General features: G+C 40.0%; 1 protein-coding gene across 2 annotated transcripts in view; it reads left to right on the top strand.

Annotated features, from left to right (window-relative positions):
* LOC131429325 (uncharacterized) overlaps positions 1-18,775 on the top strand; it is an 83,953-nt gene that overhangs the window by 64,080 nt on the left and 1,098 nt on the right. Inside the window, exons 2-3 of one of the 2 annotated variants that reach the window (XM_058593392.1) lie at positions 5,983-7,795; positions 7,858-10,888. In XM_058593392.1, coding sequence (XP_058449375.1) covers positions 5,983-7,795; positions 7,858-10,888 — 4,844 coding nt within the window. Of the gene's footprint in view, positions 1-5,944; positions 7,796-7,857; positions 10,889-18,775 lie in introns of those variants that run through there. The other variant, XM_058593391.1, reaches the window with a different exon arrangement.

Genomic DNA, 18,775 nt, shown 5'->3' with positions numbered 1-18,775 from the left:
ACTAAAACTCCTCACAGCCGTCCCGGTCCGTGTAAAGGTTTTTCTCAGCGGTCGTCCCGATCCGCACTAAAACTCCTCACGGCCGTCCCGGTCCGCGTAAAAATTTTTCTCAGCGGTCGTCCCGATCCGCATTAAAACTCTTCACGGCCGTCTCGGTCCGCGTCCAAATTTTTCTCAGCGGTCGTCCCGATCCGCTATAAAATGTCTTCCAAATCGAGGTCGTCATTAAAAATGACCAACTATGCTCGTTTTGTTTTCCCATGTATAATTAAGTTACATGCATTTTCATACCTATTCTGTTTTTGTGCTAGATGCTGCGTTTTTCTTAAGAAAATTTTTCGTCAACTTGCTATGATGATCAAACTAACTTTCGTCTCCTGGCAGGATCGCCATTGTGATTTCAGAGTTCCTGTAATCTCCAATAAGGCCAGTGCAACACGAAACCGTTCTTTCTCTACTGTGTCCAATAATGATAATGTTGAAGATGTCAAACGTCGCATACGTTTGCTGTGATTTTTTTTTTTTATTTAAAAGATGTTTTTTATTCAGGCCTATTTGCGTACAAGCTTTACGTGGCCGAATTAGCCGATTTTTTAAATAAACAATGTTTTGAAGTGGATCTCGTTGTCACTCTTTTTCTAGGAGGAGAAGAGCTTCCATTTCCCTCCTGCGAGGGTTGAGGGGCACTTTGTTTTGCTGTGATGAAGATGTGCTGGTAGCTAATGGTCACAGAATGAGGTGAAACGTAGCAACTAAGTTCTGGTCTAGAACCACACAAGATGGTACACAGATTTTTCGAGTTGAACCACAGATTTTAAAATGGCAACTCTGTTGCTAGGCCATTATGCCTACGGCAAGCGAAAAAACTGAGAATGTGGTCGTTTTGGAAAATGTGTTTGTATCAATCAATTCTCATCACTTCTACCGGAATCATTGAAATTTATGTTACTCAGGCGTGTTGCGGAGACATTTAGAAACATCTCAATGTTTTCTTAAGGGGGGGCGGCATATTATAACACTTTACCCTAAATGTCATAGTTATGAAATGACATGACATGGAATACACTGATCAAAATTAGCACAATGACATATCTTATCGAAACGAAAACTTGTATCTAATTTTGAAGGAAAATGAGCAGAAATATTATTTAAGTGAATTAATTGTTCTATTCTATCCATGAAGGATACAATAATTTTTTTTCTTGATATGAGAGTACTCAGTGAATTGAAATGTTATTTCACATGATTCAACGTTGGCAATGGGCCCTGGCCTCTCCCGAAATTTGAAATCAGTTTGAGATATATTATGGGGCTGTTGATTCTGTAGACTACACTGTAATATAAAGGTTTTGAGAGTTGCGTGATGGTCAAAACTACACTGCCGATAAAACACGCAGTGGTACAGATTCAAAACCACATAAAATGGAGGATAAAACCGGGGGTGAAATAAACGACAATAATGATAAAATATAAAATTGTGCTGGCCGACAGGAAAGAGAAAATGCGCGAGCATGCCTTAGTTGAGTAAAATTCTGCAGATGAGAAAGATATTCTGCCACTGGATCCTTCAACAGTACTGATATAGGGTTAGAAAATGGTGCCCATTATCAGGGAGCTCAAATACAATCTTTTTGGTGTGGGTGAGAGTGGAGGGTTTTTTTCCATAAATACGTTTATTTCATAGGCAATATACATACATAAGTTTTACTTAGTCGTGGCATCCACAATATTAGTTAATCTAAACACTGTTTTTATCCAGCGATTTGCTATTATAAATTACATTAAATAAAATTAAATAAAATGCTCCAGTTTAATAATATGAAAGTTTGCAGCGGAACGAAAGCAAGTGCATCCATATTCCATCACTGAAAGTATCTTTGTCTGATACAACTTTATTATCTTCCGGATGAGCACCCCACCAAGATCCTGTTATTGTTCGAAGAAAATTTACTCTTTGTTGGCATTTCGTTATCAGATACCTAATGTGTCCTCCCCACGTGCATTTGAAATCAAACCACACCCCGAGGTATTTGAAAGTCAAAACCTGTTGGATCATTCTTCCCATCATATGAAGCTGAAGCTGCGCGGGATTATGCTGTCTTGAAATGAACAGCCCAAACATACAAGTTATCTAAGGTATCCTGCAATGGTTTTTGCAGGTTTACAACTTTGGGTCCAGTAACTGAAATCACGCCATCATCTGCCAATTGTCTTAGTGTGGATGGGGATACTAGACAGCTGTCAATGTCATTCACGTAAACATTATAGAGGAGCGGAATGAGGCATGAGCCTTGCGGGAGACCCATGTAGCTAATTCTGAATGTTGCCAAATCGCCATGTGAAAAATACATGTACTTCTTTGACAAAAGGTTGTGCTAATAATTATTTATAATAGCTGGAAGCCCATGTTGTTGGAGCTTGTCTGAAAGAACATCAATGGAAACTGAATCAAATGCTCCTTTAATGTCTGAAAATACAGATGCCATTTGTTGATTTTGAGCGAAGGCAATTTGGATGTCAGACATTACTTTCGTCTGACATCCGAATTGCCATTGCAAGGCAATCATTCGTCCCTTTATTTCTACGGAAGCCAAACTGAGTATCTGACAACAAACCGTTCGTCTCGACACTTGGGTATAATTTTTTCGAACAATTTTCTGATGCAGGACAACATTGCAATGGGCCTATATGAGTTGTGATTGGAAGCAGGTTTCCCCGGCTTTTGAATAGCGATAACTTTCACTTGCCTCCAGTCAAGTGGGACAATATTTTGCTCAAGAAACTTGTTGAACAATTCCAACAAACGTCTTTTTGCAAGGTCGGGCAGATTCTTCACCAAGTATAATTCAATTGTGTCCAACCCAGGAGCGTTATTGTTACAAGACATGAGTGCTATGCTCCTATCCCCCCCTCCCCCCGTACCTCTGTGGAGATAACTCCAATTTTTTTGAATCGATTGGTCAAGATTCATTTGACTTATGTTTCCGGCCGTCAGAATGCAGCACTTTCGCGGAAATGCCGCCAAGCCGCCATTTTTTTTTCAATTTTTCAAACTGATCATTTTTTTGTACTTAAATATACATATTAAAATGTTCTTTATACAAAATTCGGATTACTCCATTTTTTGGATCCCAAAAAAGTCCTCTTTTTTTTCTACAGTGGTGTAACCCCTTAAGCTGTCGTTGACCAGCTTGAGCTCTTGGAGGAATATATACCGAAGCAATGCAAATGTCCTTTCCTTTAATGTTTATTTGACAAGCAACAACTTCTATACTAGAAGTCGAAGGAATGTTTAATCTAGAAAAAGGAATAACATTTCTTAATTCCTAAAAGTACTCCGCCATACGGAGAGTCTCTACCGAGACGTATAATGTTAAAGTCATTAATATTTAAGGCTATGTTTGATGTAAACCATGTTTCGCACAAAGCAAATACATCACATTTTTGACTATGCAACAAAACTTTAAATGAATTAAGTTTTGGCATGATGCTTCGACAATTCCACTGTAGGACAGTGATTGAATCATTTGCGGCGGATGATAAATTATCCATCAAATGATACAAACCCTGAGAGAGCTGGCCATTGAGCTTATAACTGTTTCAAAAAAGTTCTAGCTATTGGAAGGAATGCCGTTATGATGGTCTTTAGAGGTTCAGAAATATTGAATGCTGCGAAAATCCATTCTACAATTTCCGAAAACTTCAGTAATCCTGTTGGTGTATGTGAAACGGATTACCCACTGGATTATTGTCTTTTCTTAAGCTAGTTCCTGGATTGTTTTGTGAATTTGATGAACCAGAAGGCACAGTTTTTGGTTTTCAATTTGGCTTTTTAGATTTAACACGGGGTTCTTTTTTTTAAGGTGTAATTTTAGGTGTCTTTTTTGGTAATTTGGGAGTGACTTCACTATTTTCATTAGAGTCAAATTCCTCTGGCTCTAGATTTGAAAAACCTTTTTCTGTTTCAATTGGAGAAGACATCAATAATTGTTTTAAGATTATCCTTAAGGGGCCCCTGAACTTTTATACATTTAGACTTGTTACTACAAGTGGAGGGTTATTTAAATTAAATTTATCCGGACTAATATGTACCAGACTACCTCCAAACTGTCTTCCTAATGTTGAAAATTTAATCATAAATTGCTAACCATATTTCTAATGGCGTGGAGAAAGAATCATGTTGTTGCGTTTAGTACAACTCGAGATAATCACGATTAATTTCTACCCATTTTCCTACAGAGCGAATTTTGAAAAAACGCCTCATATTAAAGTAAGACACTTTCACGTCAAAAAATACATAGAGCCTTCTTTGTTGCCTCAGAGAAAAATTTTGAAAAGCGGGAAAACATACGTAAAAACAAACCCTGGTTTCTGCGTCGTCAACTTTAGCTGTGAAATAAATTCACAGTTTTTATTCGAACTTTTTAGGTACAGATTATCTAAACGGGTTTGTTGCAATGCCGTTCAAATAATATATCTAAACAAATGACCGACTGAAATAACAAAGAAACTTGTAACAACCAGACGATATAACTAACCGACCGGAATGACGTAAAACAGCAACCTCAACAACTTTTAAATCGCTCAATCAATTCTTGTACAATATAATTTCAAACGGATTACTCAACGGCTGGTTTCATGTTTCCGTAGCAGTGGTATTTCAAGTAGTTCTTCGTGAATTCAACCTTATCAATCAAAATTAACCGATCTACCAGTGTTGCTGTAACCAAGAGTAACCCCCTGTTAGACCAATTGTGTCTATAATTAGTTAGACGCACAGAGTTCACAAACAGTAGGAAGCGAAAAACTCGCAAAATTTCGCACAATCGCCAGTGATTTTGAAGATCATGGCAAACCAAATTTCCCGTGCCATCTGATCCCACCACTCTCATCCGAGACCAAATGCAAATTAATCAGATAATTCGATTACCCACAGCCGTAATGCGATACCAAAACCAAAACCAAACAAGAGATTTGTACCGGTCTGGTGGCCACTGCAGCGGTGATCCCGCCGCACGCCCTGATGGACATGCTGCCGGCATCGCTACACCTGCCGCGACGCATTTATTTCTGCTCTGCGCGCACTACGCGGTTTCCACAGAAGTAACTTGTGCATTATTGGATCGGCTTCGCGATATGCTTTGATTCAAAGACGCCGAATAAATCGATTAATACGATTATGCTATCCGGTTAGGGTAGATCTAAACAAACTTCGCAATGCTCCGATGTGAGTTTATTTTTTTTCGTTTTTCGAACAACTGAGACACCCTCGTAGAAACTCCGTTTCAATTGCTTCATAAACAGTCTAACCGCGTGACGCATTCGAACAATTCGGTGCTTCGAAATGCAGCTACGCGCACCGAGTAGAAACGGAGTAATCAGAAGCGTCGTACAGAACAAGCCAAATGCGCTGCGAAAAAAAAACCCGATCCAATTAATCCCGTTGCCCCGTTGGGGGTGCAGCCGTGGGTGGACGGGAAAACCAAATGAAAGTGTGAAAACTTTCGTCATATTTTCGTCCACTTTCTACCATCGCTGTCAGTAACGCGAACCATTGTATGTACGTGGAAGCCGAAGTCTTCTTCCGGCGCGATGGGATAGAAATAGTTGACCTCGCAAAATGGAAATATGTTTCCTCTGCAAATGCAGCAAATGGAAAAACATGTCTTTTGTTTTTCGCATGTACACCTTAATTTGTTAATGCAAAACGGAAAAATTATCATGCTGCAGCTAGTAGTTGGTAGCGTTTCTCCCGCATGTGGAATTTAAAATGGGAAAACAATTGTTTTCAAAGAGGAATCTGACCAACTAACCCCAGATCGGTTGGGCATTTTAGTCGTGGGATAGCTTTCTAGCTTTCTTCACTTGCTGTCTTTCCGTCCTAGCGGGTATGGAGATAACCGAGATCTAGTAGGCGTAGATTAGATGGCTACTTATCAAAAAAATGTCATATTTACAGCTTTCGTTTGCCTATCTTTCCAGGGACACCAATCTGCACCGGCGCCGTGAGAGTGCACCGCCGGTCTCCAAGAACATTACGGACAGTGTTGCCAGTGCGAACCGTGACCCGGCTTACTTGGAAAAACTACATAAATTCAATGAGTGGCGAGCGAAGCAAAAGCTTGAACGAATCAGTGAGGGTTGTGCGCTGGTACCGGACCGCCGGATTCCGAGTGTAATTGAGGAGGAAAAATATTCCGAAGGTGGAGAAATTAGTGACTTTAGTTCGGACGTTGAAATCAGCAGCGAAGAACGTAGAGTTCTGAACCGTCGAATCGACATTCCGAAAAGTCCTCGTTATACCAGACATCGCCAGGACACCGGTGTTCCGAAGAAACCGAAACGATCCGTGGAATTCTACAGAAACATTAACCGGATACCGGAGAATGGTGAACTCAACTTAAATAACGGTAAAAATATTAATGTTCATGAGAGATTTTCGCTCCCGTCGGTTATGCCTTCGGGAACACCCAGAAGAATCATTTCCAATCTGTCAAAGCCGAATAACAATACGATCTACGAAAACGAACTCGAAGAGTTTGAGCAGATGCACATGAACGAAACACTCGGAGACACCTACACCGTTCAAAGTCCTCCGAGTAGATTCTATAAGGAAAATGCCAGTCCGTATGCCAACAATAGTTCGGTTTGTCGTACCAATCCATCGGTTCTCGACATGACACCGAGAAAAGAAAAGAACTTACTACAAAAAGCAGCTCGCTCTCGGCGGTACAAGGACAAACCTGCACCGCCGCCGCCACCACCACCACCATCAGTATCACTTCCGTTGCCCGAGTCACCCGTAGTCGTTGTTGAGAAAAAGCACAACCGAACCTTCGGTAGCGGATCCGAGTCTCCGTTCGCCGGTTCCTACCGCAAGTACGACATCAACTCGTCTTCCATCTACGACGAGCACGTGATCTCATCCCGTGCCTACCGGGGTGACATGAAAGCACTCAATTCGACCGCCAAAAGTCCTGCCAGCAAGGAACGACGAAAGTCACCGTCCTATCAAACGGTCGTTAACAAACACGGAGATCTTGTCGACTACGCTCTGCCGTTCAGTGACACGACCGATACTCACTCCGAGCTCAACTCCACCCGGCACGACGATCTGATGAACGACATCCGAGCCTGCGAGGAAGTCATCAACGAGAACTTTCGCTTCCTGAACAGTGACATTCAACCTTCCACACTGATAATCGATGACAGTACCAGTATGATCAACGAACCGATCAGTGTCCTCAAGGAGCGGGCACCACAGATCATCACCGATCTGGATCGATCGAATCACAGCACCGTCAAGGGAGAAGCGGAACTGTTGGATGAAGTTGACCTAGCGATTCATGAACCACGCGATATCCTGCTGGAGCTGGATTCTCTGGAGAAGTGGAGTAAGAGCATCCAACTGTCGGACGACTTACTGCAGAAACAATTTGCCGAGAAGAATGTACTGGAATACTTCCAGCGAGTGTCCAGTCAACTGCTGATCTGTTGGCCCAAAGAGGTTCACTACCGAGTGGGAGCGCTGCGGAGCAGTTTCCTGGCACCGTTGGAGTTCTCGTGTGGAATATTCCGCAACGCACCGGTAACCCTGCGGAAATACTCTCTGAACGTCGAGCGCTGTTTGTACTTTGCCGAAGAGGCATGCAAAAAAGATTTCGAACTACTGAACCACATCAAACATCACGCCATCGTTTCGCTAATGGCGGTTTGTTACGATGCGGGCCTTAATCAGGCTACCCTTCTGCTGGAACCGTTCGATTTTACTCTGTTTGACTACATTCATAAAATGGTAAGTATTGGAGTGGGGTTTTTTTAGTGATCTCATGTGATTAATTCCGGTATCTTTCACAGAACAAGCGCCTTTCGCTGCTACACGCCATTACCGTCGTTCAACAGATTTCACTGGCCGTATCCTACCTACAGGAGTGTGGTTACATTCACTCCAACATATCCAGCGGTTGTATTCTGATGCGCAGGTACCCGTACACGGTGAAGTTAACGTCGTTTGAGTTAACCACGGAAGCGTCGGACTCGATTCGAAAAGAAATTGAAGAACGCTACGGTAGTACCTCATCGTCGCGGAACTCCATGACATCTTCACAGCATGAGGAACTCAAAAAGATCACCACCTATTCGAGGTTAATAAAAAATGACGAACAGTTTCTGCGGGATAAATATCGCAAACTGTCCAAGGAGGTTTCCGAGAATCGAAAAGCCCGAGTCGGGTCACCCGGTGACAGTGGGGCGTATGACTGCCGAACCAGTCGCTACTTGCCGTACTGCAAGGAGTACCGAGAGAAGTTTTCCCTGTTCTACTACGTCGCTCCCGAACTACTGATTCCAAAATGTAATTTCGTCTTTCCGACGAAGGGTACGGACGTCTATTCGCTTACGCTTCTTCTGTGGGAAATATTAAACGGTTACGTTCCGTTTGTGGTGTACAGTCTACAGGAATTGGAAAAGTTGCAGGCCTCTGCTAGCTTACATTTGCCCATGTTCGAAAAAGACCGTTGCGAAAGATTCCGACAAGTTTTCGAAAAAGGTCTTACATCTCTGAATGGACGAAAATTAACCGTTACGGATATCTTGGATACCCTGGAGTGTTTACTGATTGAAAACGGTATGGATAAGCACGGACAAATGAACGGATTTGCGGAAGACTACGAAGAAGAATTGAACACTTCCGAGATAAGAAAGAAGAATGAGTTGAATGACATTCGGAAACAGAATGCGATGGAGAAAACGGATAAAATATATTTCCAGCCTTCCAATGCACATACTGAAAACACTAACAAAACGACGAATGACTTAGTTGATACCAAATGTATCAAACAACAACCGAAGAAACCTGCCCGGAAGATCAACAAAACACCCAAACAAACCGAAATTGTGTTGAAAGAGGAGCCCAGAACAAAAAAATCCCCGTTCGGATCAAGCTTCAATTTGTCGCATTCGGCAATCTATCAAACAATATTCGATTTCAACAGCAAGTTTCTGTCACCGAGATCATCGAAACAGGTTGCCTACGAGCGAACCAGTACGGTGAAGAAGCACAAGAAACCCATGAGGACGGGCAAGCGGGCAGCAAAGGAACTTTTTGAGCCCACAACCAGTGACAATCCCAGTGAGAGCTTCCACAGACTGAGCGCTACCGAAATGGCTGATAGTTCGGAGCCAATCCCGTCAGCAAAACAACAGCCCGTTAGAATAAAACAACATGAAATCATTGGACCACTGGAGACATACTCGAAGGAAAGTCCAGCAAAAGCCAACATCAACAGTGAAAAATCCAAATTTCTGAAGCAAATCATTATGGATGAGCCAACGGCATGCGACTACTCGAACGAGAACCAACAGGCGGACACCACCAAATCGTGTGACAGTTCTCCGGGGATAAAACGAAAGAGTCACGGTTCCAAACTGTCCAATTCAATGCGATTCACTATCGGTGACATCACGCTGCCCGATACACCGATCGCCAGGAAGAACAAAATTCGAAAGCACGCTTGGCTTTCCGACCAGAAGTTGGTGATTTCCGACGAAAATACCTCCACACCGGCTACACCGAGAAACCACAGAACTTGCTCGTTTTTCAATGATCTAGACTCGAGACAGCCCGGAGGACGAGACAGCCGGTCGCATGGAGGATTGAGTACTCCCCTCAGTTTGAACATTTCGTCGTCGATGCAAGAAATCAAACCAAAACGGATCAACATCAGTGTAAATATTATCCGAACTCCGGACATGGGAGAAAAACGTAAAGCACACAGCCAGGAGTTCAACAAAACCACACCCGCAATCGTAGACATAGATCTGGACAAGTCAACTTCTCAGCAAGTTCACAATACCAACAAAGCGGAATCGGTTCACAATGTTTTCGAAGGTACACTGTGGAAGAAGGAAAAGGAGATTTGCGAACGAACGAAACTTCATCATTCGGCTGACAGCATCGACGAGGAGCAGGTCGATACCTCTGCCAGTGTGATAACGGCGCATTTAACTTCTGTGCGTGATACGGTACGGAAGATCGAAACCACATTCGAGAACACTGGCTACGACTACAGCCCCAACAGAAAACTAGACTGCTTCAAAAAGCCTCCCGAAACCAAACTAATCTCCGAAGAATCGGTGGTTGTAGAGGAGAATCTACTGATTCCAACGAAGGTTCTCGAGTTGGAGAAAACAATCGAACAACTCCCAATCGAGAGTGAACCACCAAGAGCGGTTACTAGATTGGACATTGTTCTTACGAACAATACAATGAACAAGAAGGAAGAACTGTTGCAACATCAACAACCGACGGTACTGCCAGAATCGGTCGCATTCAATCCAAGTTCCCAGCTTTTCATTCGTCGAAAGGCCAACAATGCAGCCAGTGTGATCCAACGCACAGTATATCGCGAAAGTATAGTTTCCAGTACGGACCTATCCGGGCTGGATACGGCCAATACTTCACAAGCGTCCAGCACGGCACTACCTCCGGGAAGTGCCCGCAAAAAGAAACTTACCACGCGGGTGACCGTCAACATGCGCAAGATCTCGCGCCGAGCTTCGGATATCGGCACTAGCCCGGTAAACTCGAGACCCAATTCGCTTAATCTGGAAGAGGATCTACCTTCGTCCGGCTGTTTGACACCAACAAATGGATCGGCCCCGATACGACATTCCTGTGGAAATGATTTGCTAAAAGCCTTTGCTAAGCTGCGCCTAGTTCCGAGTAATGAAGAATCGAATGGACCGAAAAGTGCGGGCATTCAGGATGACCGGGCAGTCGAACGCAGGAGTATGTGCACACCGGTGAAATCGATTGGTGCCAATCGGACGGAAAAGTTTGTATGCTGCAACTGTGGTAACTCCATGGTGCCCGCTGATAGCTTGAACGGTAAGTTCAGTAGGGAATAATTGTTTTCTGATAGTTATTTACAATAGACTTTAGTCCGATTAGAATAATTCCCCTGAAACTTCACTATCAGCATATCTGGATTTCTCTGCTGATGTCGTTATCGGCTGTTACCAGTGAGCCCAAGTAGTCGGCGGCTGACAATATCTTTTCTCAAGCCTCATCCATTCATTGTCTGCCACATTGATATAATCCGCCTGGATTCCGTTTCAAGTCCCATGTACGTTTCCTCCATCTTCCCAAATGTATGTGCTATAATGTCAATGTCATCAGTGGAACCAAGTAGCTGTACAGACTTTCAGAAAATCGTGCCCCCGTTCAGGTTTACAATATGTGTTTGTCAAATTTTACACCTTATTCTCGTCAAATAGGGTCAGTTTTATCGTTGACTGCTTTTGTTGGGAACATTTGAAATATTTTTCTCGCTATAAATTCCTTCATAGTAACCTCTAAGATGCAAGAAGTACACTTTTTTTCTACAAATTTCGATTTTATTCCGCAATGCGTTCTCCTTTAAAAACAATCATCCTTATTTTGCATAACGCCGTATTGATTTTTCGATCTGTATTCCTACACTGAAAATAATTTGCACGCTAGCATCATGTGCAAAGCATTTCAGCTGTTTTTCAAAGAAGGACGTATCTTACAAAAGTTAACAAATCGAGGTTCTCTCTCCTACCAATAAATGCTTCAAAATCCTACAATTTTGTCTAAAAATTCGTATTCTACAAAAATCTCAATCTTAGTAATACAAAGAACTATAAAAGGCGAAACTGTCATTCCATTTGTTTACGCAAGTTTCGCCCTCCGTGTTCCATGCCAACAAACAGGGCGATACTTCAATTGCTGGTAAGGAAGGGCGAAACTATTTATTTTCTTTATTTTAGATGGTTACCTTCTATTACTGGAAATAGTAAAAGAGACAATAAAACTACTCACAGATTTGTCTTAGTAGCGAAAACCAGTCAATTTCATGAAAAATGCGCAAGGGCGTATCTTTATAATTCACACAGGAAGTATAAAGTAAACAAATCTAAAAAGGGCGAAACTCTTTTTATGTTGATTTATTCAGTGGATATAGAAGGAAAGTGGTGGATTTGAAACCGAAGTCGAAACATTCATCGATGATTTTCTCCATTTGCTGTCAATGTTAGATTCGCCGTTCTTTGAAAAACAGATGATTTGATCTATCACTGCTTGTAGAACACATGAAATTCATGAAAATATACACTTAACTCATAAAATGAGTGTAAAAACTGTTGATATTTAGTGGAAATCATGCTACGCTTATATGAAATGCATAAACGATCAGATATATCGTTACCTCTAGATTCTATATGCAGATTTCAACTGAAATAGAGTTGACCGATTCAAGACCAACACTTGTGCTGTACTCATGAAGTTTTAACACATGTAGTTCGATTCAATAGCAAAACACATCACATCCAAAGGAAAAACATATCAAAGCTAAGTGAATAATATTCCAATCTCGCATCTAAGTGAATTTTCACATGAAATCTTGAAACAAATCGCTTTGGTTATGTATTGATATGAAAAATCATATTAAATTGAAGTAGTGTCTGCATATGAATCGATCGTACAAATTTTTATCAGTGTAATAACGCTAGCAAAATCGAAGGTAGCTAGGATTCGATTGAACCACATTCGATAGAAAAATCTATACGTCGTTATTCAGAATAAGGTTGATGTCAGAGTGAGCGCGTAACGCGGACCGAAGCGATTCAATGCGATGTACTGTTTTCGCATCGCATCGCATTCACTCTGACAGCAACCTAAGGGTGAATATAGGGTAACAGAGGTATTTTGGCCACCTCATATATTTTGGCCCACCTAACAAACTTTATGGATTTAACCGATGTTAAGTAACCCATGTTGCATCAATTTGAAGCTAATCACATTAAATTACCTATTGCGGAAGGGTTTTTCGAAGATATTACAACATTTGGTGGAAATTTTTACAAAGTGGGCAAAATTATATTAATCCTAAATGGACCAAAATACCTCCCTACATGTTCCAATAGTGATCCAAGATTTCTACACCACGATTTATCCTTATTGACAAAAAATCGCAACAATCTCAGCGATAACCTCATCATTCGATTTTAAACATCTAAGAACAGAAAACAGTCGCTGGGGCAAGAAGTAACATAACTGAGGCCGCGAATTATTTTACTTTTAGTTAAATTTGACAGTCGTGCAGTTATTTTGTCGTTATCAAAATAACACTGGAAACTGGAAATAATCTTGCAAACAAATACCCACATTATCAGATCCGAATGGATTCCGAATCAATTCCGAATCGGCGAGAAATTTTCATTCGGAATTCCATGTGAAAATCATGTGGAATTCCAAATCAATTCCAACTCCAACTCTTGCCGCGAGATATTTTTACTTTTAGTTAAAATTTGACAGTCGAGCAGTTATTTTTTGTCGAGTAGTTAATTTTAACTACAGCTGCGGCTCATTTTAAAGTTTGAAGGATGGAAAACTATTTGAATTTATTTTACACTGAAAATAAATGAAATTTTTACTAAAGATCTGAGCTTAATTTTTCAACAAGATTTTTTTCCGTGTCGCAAAATAACTATCAAACTGTCAAAAAAATCACGCCTCCGAGCAGGGTTATTTTAGACAATGACAGCAGTTATTCTCAATTGTCAAATTTTAACTAAAAGCCTAGGACAACTCCAACTCTTGCCGCGAGATATTTTTACTTTTAGTTAAAATTTGACAGTCGAGCAGTTATTTTTTGTCGAGTAGTTAATTTTAACTACACCCACATTATCAGATCCGAATGGATTTCGAATGGATTCCGAATCAATTCCGAATCGGCGAGAAATTTTCATTCGGAATTTCATGTGGAAATCATAATGGATTCCGAATCAATTCCAACTCCAGTGCAACAACCGATTCCGAATGAACCGGTTCGCCTAAAACCGGTTGATTCGGAAATCATTCGGAATTGAGTGAGAAGATGCGGACTGAATTGTCAATTCGTCTTCTTCTTCTTCTTTCCTGATTTTGCACGTTTTCGAGCTGATTTTCAGTTTATTTTTGAACGAAAACATTATATAACTGAATATACAAATTTAAATCTTCATGTTTTTCGGATATACAGAACTAGTAAATAACCAGTTCTTCTTAGAATCCCAACATAAACTATTGAAATTCGCTGGAAATTAACAAAACGGCCTACCTTAGTCAACATCATCCATTCCTCTAGCTGGAGTGTAGTGAAATGGCTTAAGTCGCTTAAATTTCACACTAACACATTCATAAAATGAGCGAATATTCAATGACATTTATAATGTCACTGTCAATCAGGTTGATCGAGCAGCCAACTCAGGCGAAAATTCTAGCACTGAACCGATCGAGCACTAAAAAATCATGCAGTCGAGTAAGAATTCATTGCTCATTCCGTCATTTCGATAATGTGGGCAGCTGCGGCTCATTTTAAAGTTTGAAGGATGGAAAACTATTTGAATTTATTTTACACTGAAAATAAATGAAATTTTTACTAAAGATCTGAGCTTAATTTTTCAACAAGATTTTTTTCCGTGTCGCAAAATAACTATCAAACTGTCAAAAAAAATCACGCCTCCGAGCAGGGTTATTTTAGACAATGACAAAATAACTGCTCAACTGTCAAATTTTAACTAAAAGCCTAGGACAGGACCTGACAATTGTTAATCCACTTTTAGGACCAATTTCGGACCAGCTCGTGATTGGTTGAAACTGACATAAGCAAGTACAAGTTGTTGAAATCAAGATTACTGCAGGGTGGTAGAAAAAGTGTTGTCAGTATCGTCGGTAACAATGTAGCTTGATATTGGATACTTTATTTTTCGGGTCATCTTTTCAAAATTAGTGATTTCAATAGGATTTAAGTTCAATTTGTTTTTGAATTCTGTCAATGCGGAAAGTATACGAGTACATTTAACAATCACTGGATGATACAAAGAGAAAGCCTGAAATCACGAAGTGTGATATGGACTAGAATATTGATTATGTTGGTTGAGAATAGCACCCAATCTTTGGATACTTCTGTATGTTATTATTTTTCTCAAATAAAATATGTTGAATACTTCAGTTAATAAAGCTGCAAAAATTTATTACTCAAAATTGAGTGTTTTAGAAAAATTTTATTAAGCTGTTTCAACTAAACGTTTTCTTCAAAAAAAACATCTGATCAAAATGAATCCAGAGCTATATTTTTGACCGATATAACATTTGTCTGTGTTTTCAAATGATAAATAATTACATGTTATAAGGGGAGAAAGTTTTCAGAATGAACAATTATCTCTACTGGCAACAGTGATCGCGAGGCATTTATTATTTACAGCAGGGAGCAACCGGAATAAGAAGAGAAATATTTTTCTGGAAAAAGAAGCCAGTTGTCTGGTCCTGTCCTAGCTAAAAGCTATAATAATCAGGGATGTCAGGTACATTAAAAAAATTAATTAAAAGGTTAAATTCACAGATTAATCTGTGTTTCACAGATTTAGATTTTTCTGCACAGATTTTGAAAATGACACAGATTTTTACAGATTTCTGAAAATGATCACAGATTTTCACAGATTCTTGAATAAATCACAGATTTTCACAGATTTTTTGCTCACTGCTAAAATGGGTGGTAAAACCGGGTAAGTAAAACGGTCACAGATTTTCACAGATTCTTGAAAAAATAACCTGACATCCCTGATAATAATTCGCGAGATGGTCCACGGCCTGAGAGCACAATGACTAATGAACCCAATGCACAGTGGAAAAAACCCAGGAAACCCGCAAAAAGAAATCGGGAAGCATGGAAAAAGGCAACAAACAACAGTGTTTCTTGTGTAAAAAAAATCCAAGAAATTCAATGGAATGTTTTTTAATGGCCGCACGAATCGCCATTCTGCTCGTTTTACCCCAAATGCCCAGCAGTTTTAGGGTTTTCTGTAGTATTTGTTCTGTAACTTGAAAAGAAATCGAGTGCGGTCTACAGAAATAGCTTGAATTTATGTAAAAATGTCTGGAGAATCGAATGGAAGAGTGTACACTGGCCGCACGAAACGTTTTGGTGGCTATTTTACCCCATTTCCTCCATTTCATGATATCTTATTGTAAATCGCCCTTAAATCTCGGTAAAACTTATTGGAAGTTTACTAAATCTAGCTTGTCTTATGTAATAAAGTCTATAGAATCGAATGCCAGAACTTATACTGGCCGCACGAAACGATCTTTCGAACTTGCAAGAAGTTTTACCAAGATTTAACGAGGATTTACAGTAAGGATCTCATGAAATGGAGGAATTGGAATAAAATAGCCACCAAAACGTTTCGTGCGGCCAGTGTGGGTTCTTCTAATCGATACTCCAGACTTTTTTACATGAAAGTAGGCTATTCCAGAATACCGCACTCGATTTCTTTTCAAGTTACAGAGCGAATGTTATAGGAAACCCCAAAACTGCTGTACATTTGGGGTATAACAAGCAGGATTGGCGATACGTGCGGCCATTGTAAACCATTTCATTGAATTCCTTGGACATTTTTACATAAGAAACGCTTTAGTTTGTTGACCTATCTCAATTAGTTCATGAGTTACATAATTCTTTGCGGGTTTTCATAGATTTTTTCCCACTGTGCAATGTTATGAAATTTTGACAGATGACATTTGAAGGATATCAGACTGGGGACTTATTGACCGAAATGTTATTTGTGCTGATAAAAATATAACGTTTCTTGTCGCAGCCGATCAATTATGCCTCAGAATTATTATAACCTTCATCCATGATTATTTTCTTAGTGGTAAGAAAAGTATCGATTCTCATCGAATTCGATAATTTTCTAATATACCGCTTAGGTAAAGTACACTTGCTACACATTCTGACCCTTCTACAAAATATCACTATGACATCTTCAGAGGTGCAAGATGTACATGTGCCTGGTATGGTGGCGATCCGTTTAGCAGCTCTGGTGTTATGCTGGATCTCGCGTTCAGATAAATAATCTCCTAAAACTTTAAATTCGCGGACAAAAAACAAATCCCTTCCGACCACCTCTGAAGTGCAAAAAGTACCAGTGCTAAGTTTGATGATAATTTACTGAATTGTTATTTATGTTGAAACATACAAACAATTGGACTCAAAAAAATATCTCAACGAACATCTCTTACTTGCAAAAAAAAACATTTGTGTTCGAAAACAATCGATTTTGGTAAAATTGGAAACATTTTGCCTAGAAACCCTTGCCTCTGTTAGTAACTACTTACTACACCTCTTCTGCCTTAAAATGACCTTATGGAAACCTGGTACAAGAGCTGCAGTTGAACAATTCTGATGGCGCCATACACATACAGTTCCTTTCAAAAATGCGAAGCACTGACGAGTCTAAGACGAAACGTAAAAAAAACACTTACCTTTTTCGCATCCCGGACGAAGGTTTTGAGGTTATCAGGAACATATCAGTCCCCGATGTACTACTGGACGAGCATAAAACGTAATGTGAGATCGAAAATCGTTCGTTTCTTCTACTATTTTATCCACCAACATCAGTAACAACAATCCTGCTATAAAGTGTCAAATGCTCAGGTTGTGCTTTTATTTGGACTTCGGACGCCGGGATGAGCAGTCGCCGCAGCAGCAAAAGCAGACCATTTGCGTGGTACAAAACCTCAAACGCTCAAGTCGTGTGCTCTCATTTGGACGCAAATCGCATCCAGCTGCTGAATACTGGATCTGGATTCAGGAACTGAATTTTGCATTGATTTTTGGAACTGAATTCGTAACTTAATTTCAGGTTTAGAATTTAGCTAAAAAATTCAGCTTTAGAATTCAGAGCCTGCATGTTGAAGTAGAATTCTGGAATTCGATTCTGGAGTTATATTTCAGAACTAAGCTCAATTCCTTAATTTAATTCCGAAATCCAAATTCAAAATTCAGCTCTAGAAATGAATTGCAACTGAATTTTGAGCCTGTTTTGTTCTTGAACTCAGGTTCAGTTCCTGAATTCTGTAAGTCTTACTTACTATGGGGCTCCTATTCAAACCTGTACAAGAATGGGTAGAACTTAATCGTGAATATCTCTTGTTTTATTCAAGGCAGCAACATAATTTCCGCTCCACACCATCGGAAATATATTCATCAATTTATGATAAAATTTTTAGCAATATAGGATATCCAAAAGAACTCAAAGTTGAAGTTTTCTAAAATGTTTAGTATGAACGAGCATAAAGGTGAAATTCAGTGCCAAAATAAGGCGCGCAAAATTACAAATTCCAAAATTGAATGAATCATCGCACAAAGCGTATCGTGCAAAACCGACACATAGAAATACGGAATATTTTCAGTAATTGAGCGCAGTCGGCTTACGACACGTTTTGTTTGCTAGAAAAACAGACATTTTAGTATTTTTAATTGACTAATATGAGTGAGACATATTTGTGCATGTTGTTTAAGATGGTCAATTCAGTCATTCAATTTATAACCAAAATGCTCTTATAATTGATTTTCTCGCCTATAGCGAAATTGTTCTTACTCTGTAACGGATCAAAATCTTTGGCATGATGCGAGTGCTGTACATATATGTTATATTCCTTAAAAACTCTTCAATTCTCAGATACATGGTAGTTCCCACAGACAATACGAGTAGTAAAATTTTGGCCATTCATAACAATGCACTGCATCTTTATGAGTTGACTAATCCGATCAGTTATTATCAATCTCATGAAATGCTTTTTCCTAACAATTCGAGTTTCCACATTCCAGTTATGTCTCTGACGTTACCCACCCGTCTTTATTTCAACTGGGTGTCACTCGTATTCCCTAACCATTGCATGTATCAACACTTGTAGTCTCGTCATCTTGAT

This window comes from Malaya genurostris, chromosome 2 (assembly GCF_030247185.1).
Source record: "Malaya genurostris strain Urasoe2022 chromosome 2, Malgen_1.1, whole genome shotgun sequence".
In the NCBI taxonomy this organism is placed as follows: domain Eukaryota; kingdom Metazoa; phylum Arthropoda; class Insecta; order Diptera; family Culicidae; genus Malaya; species Malaya genurostris.
This window is presented reverse-complemented; position numbering and strand designations above follow the sequence as displayed.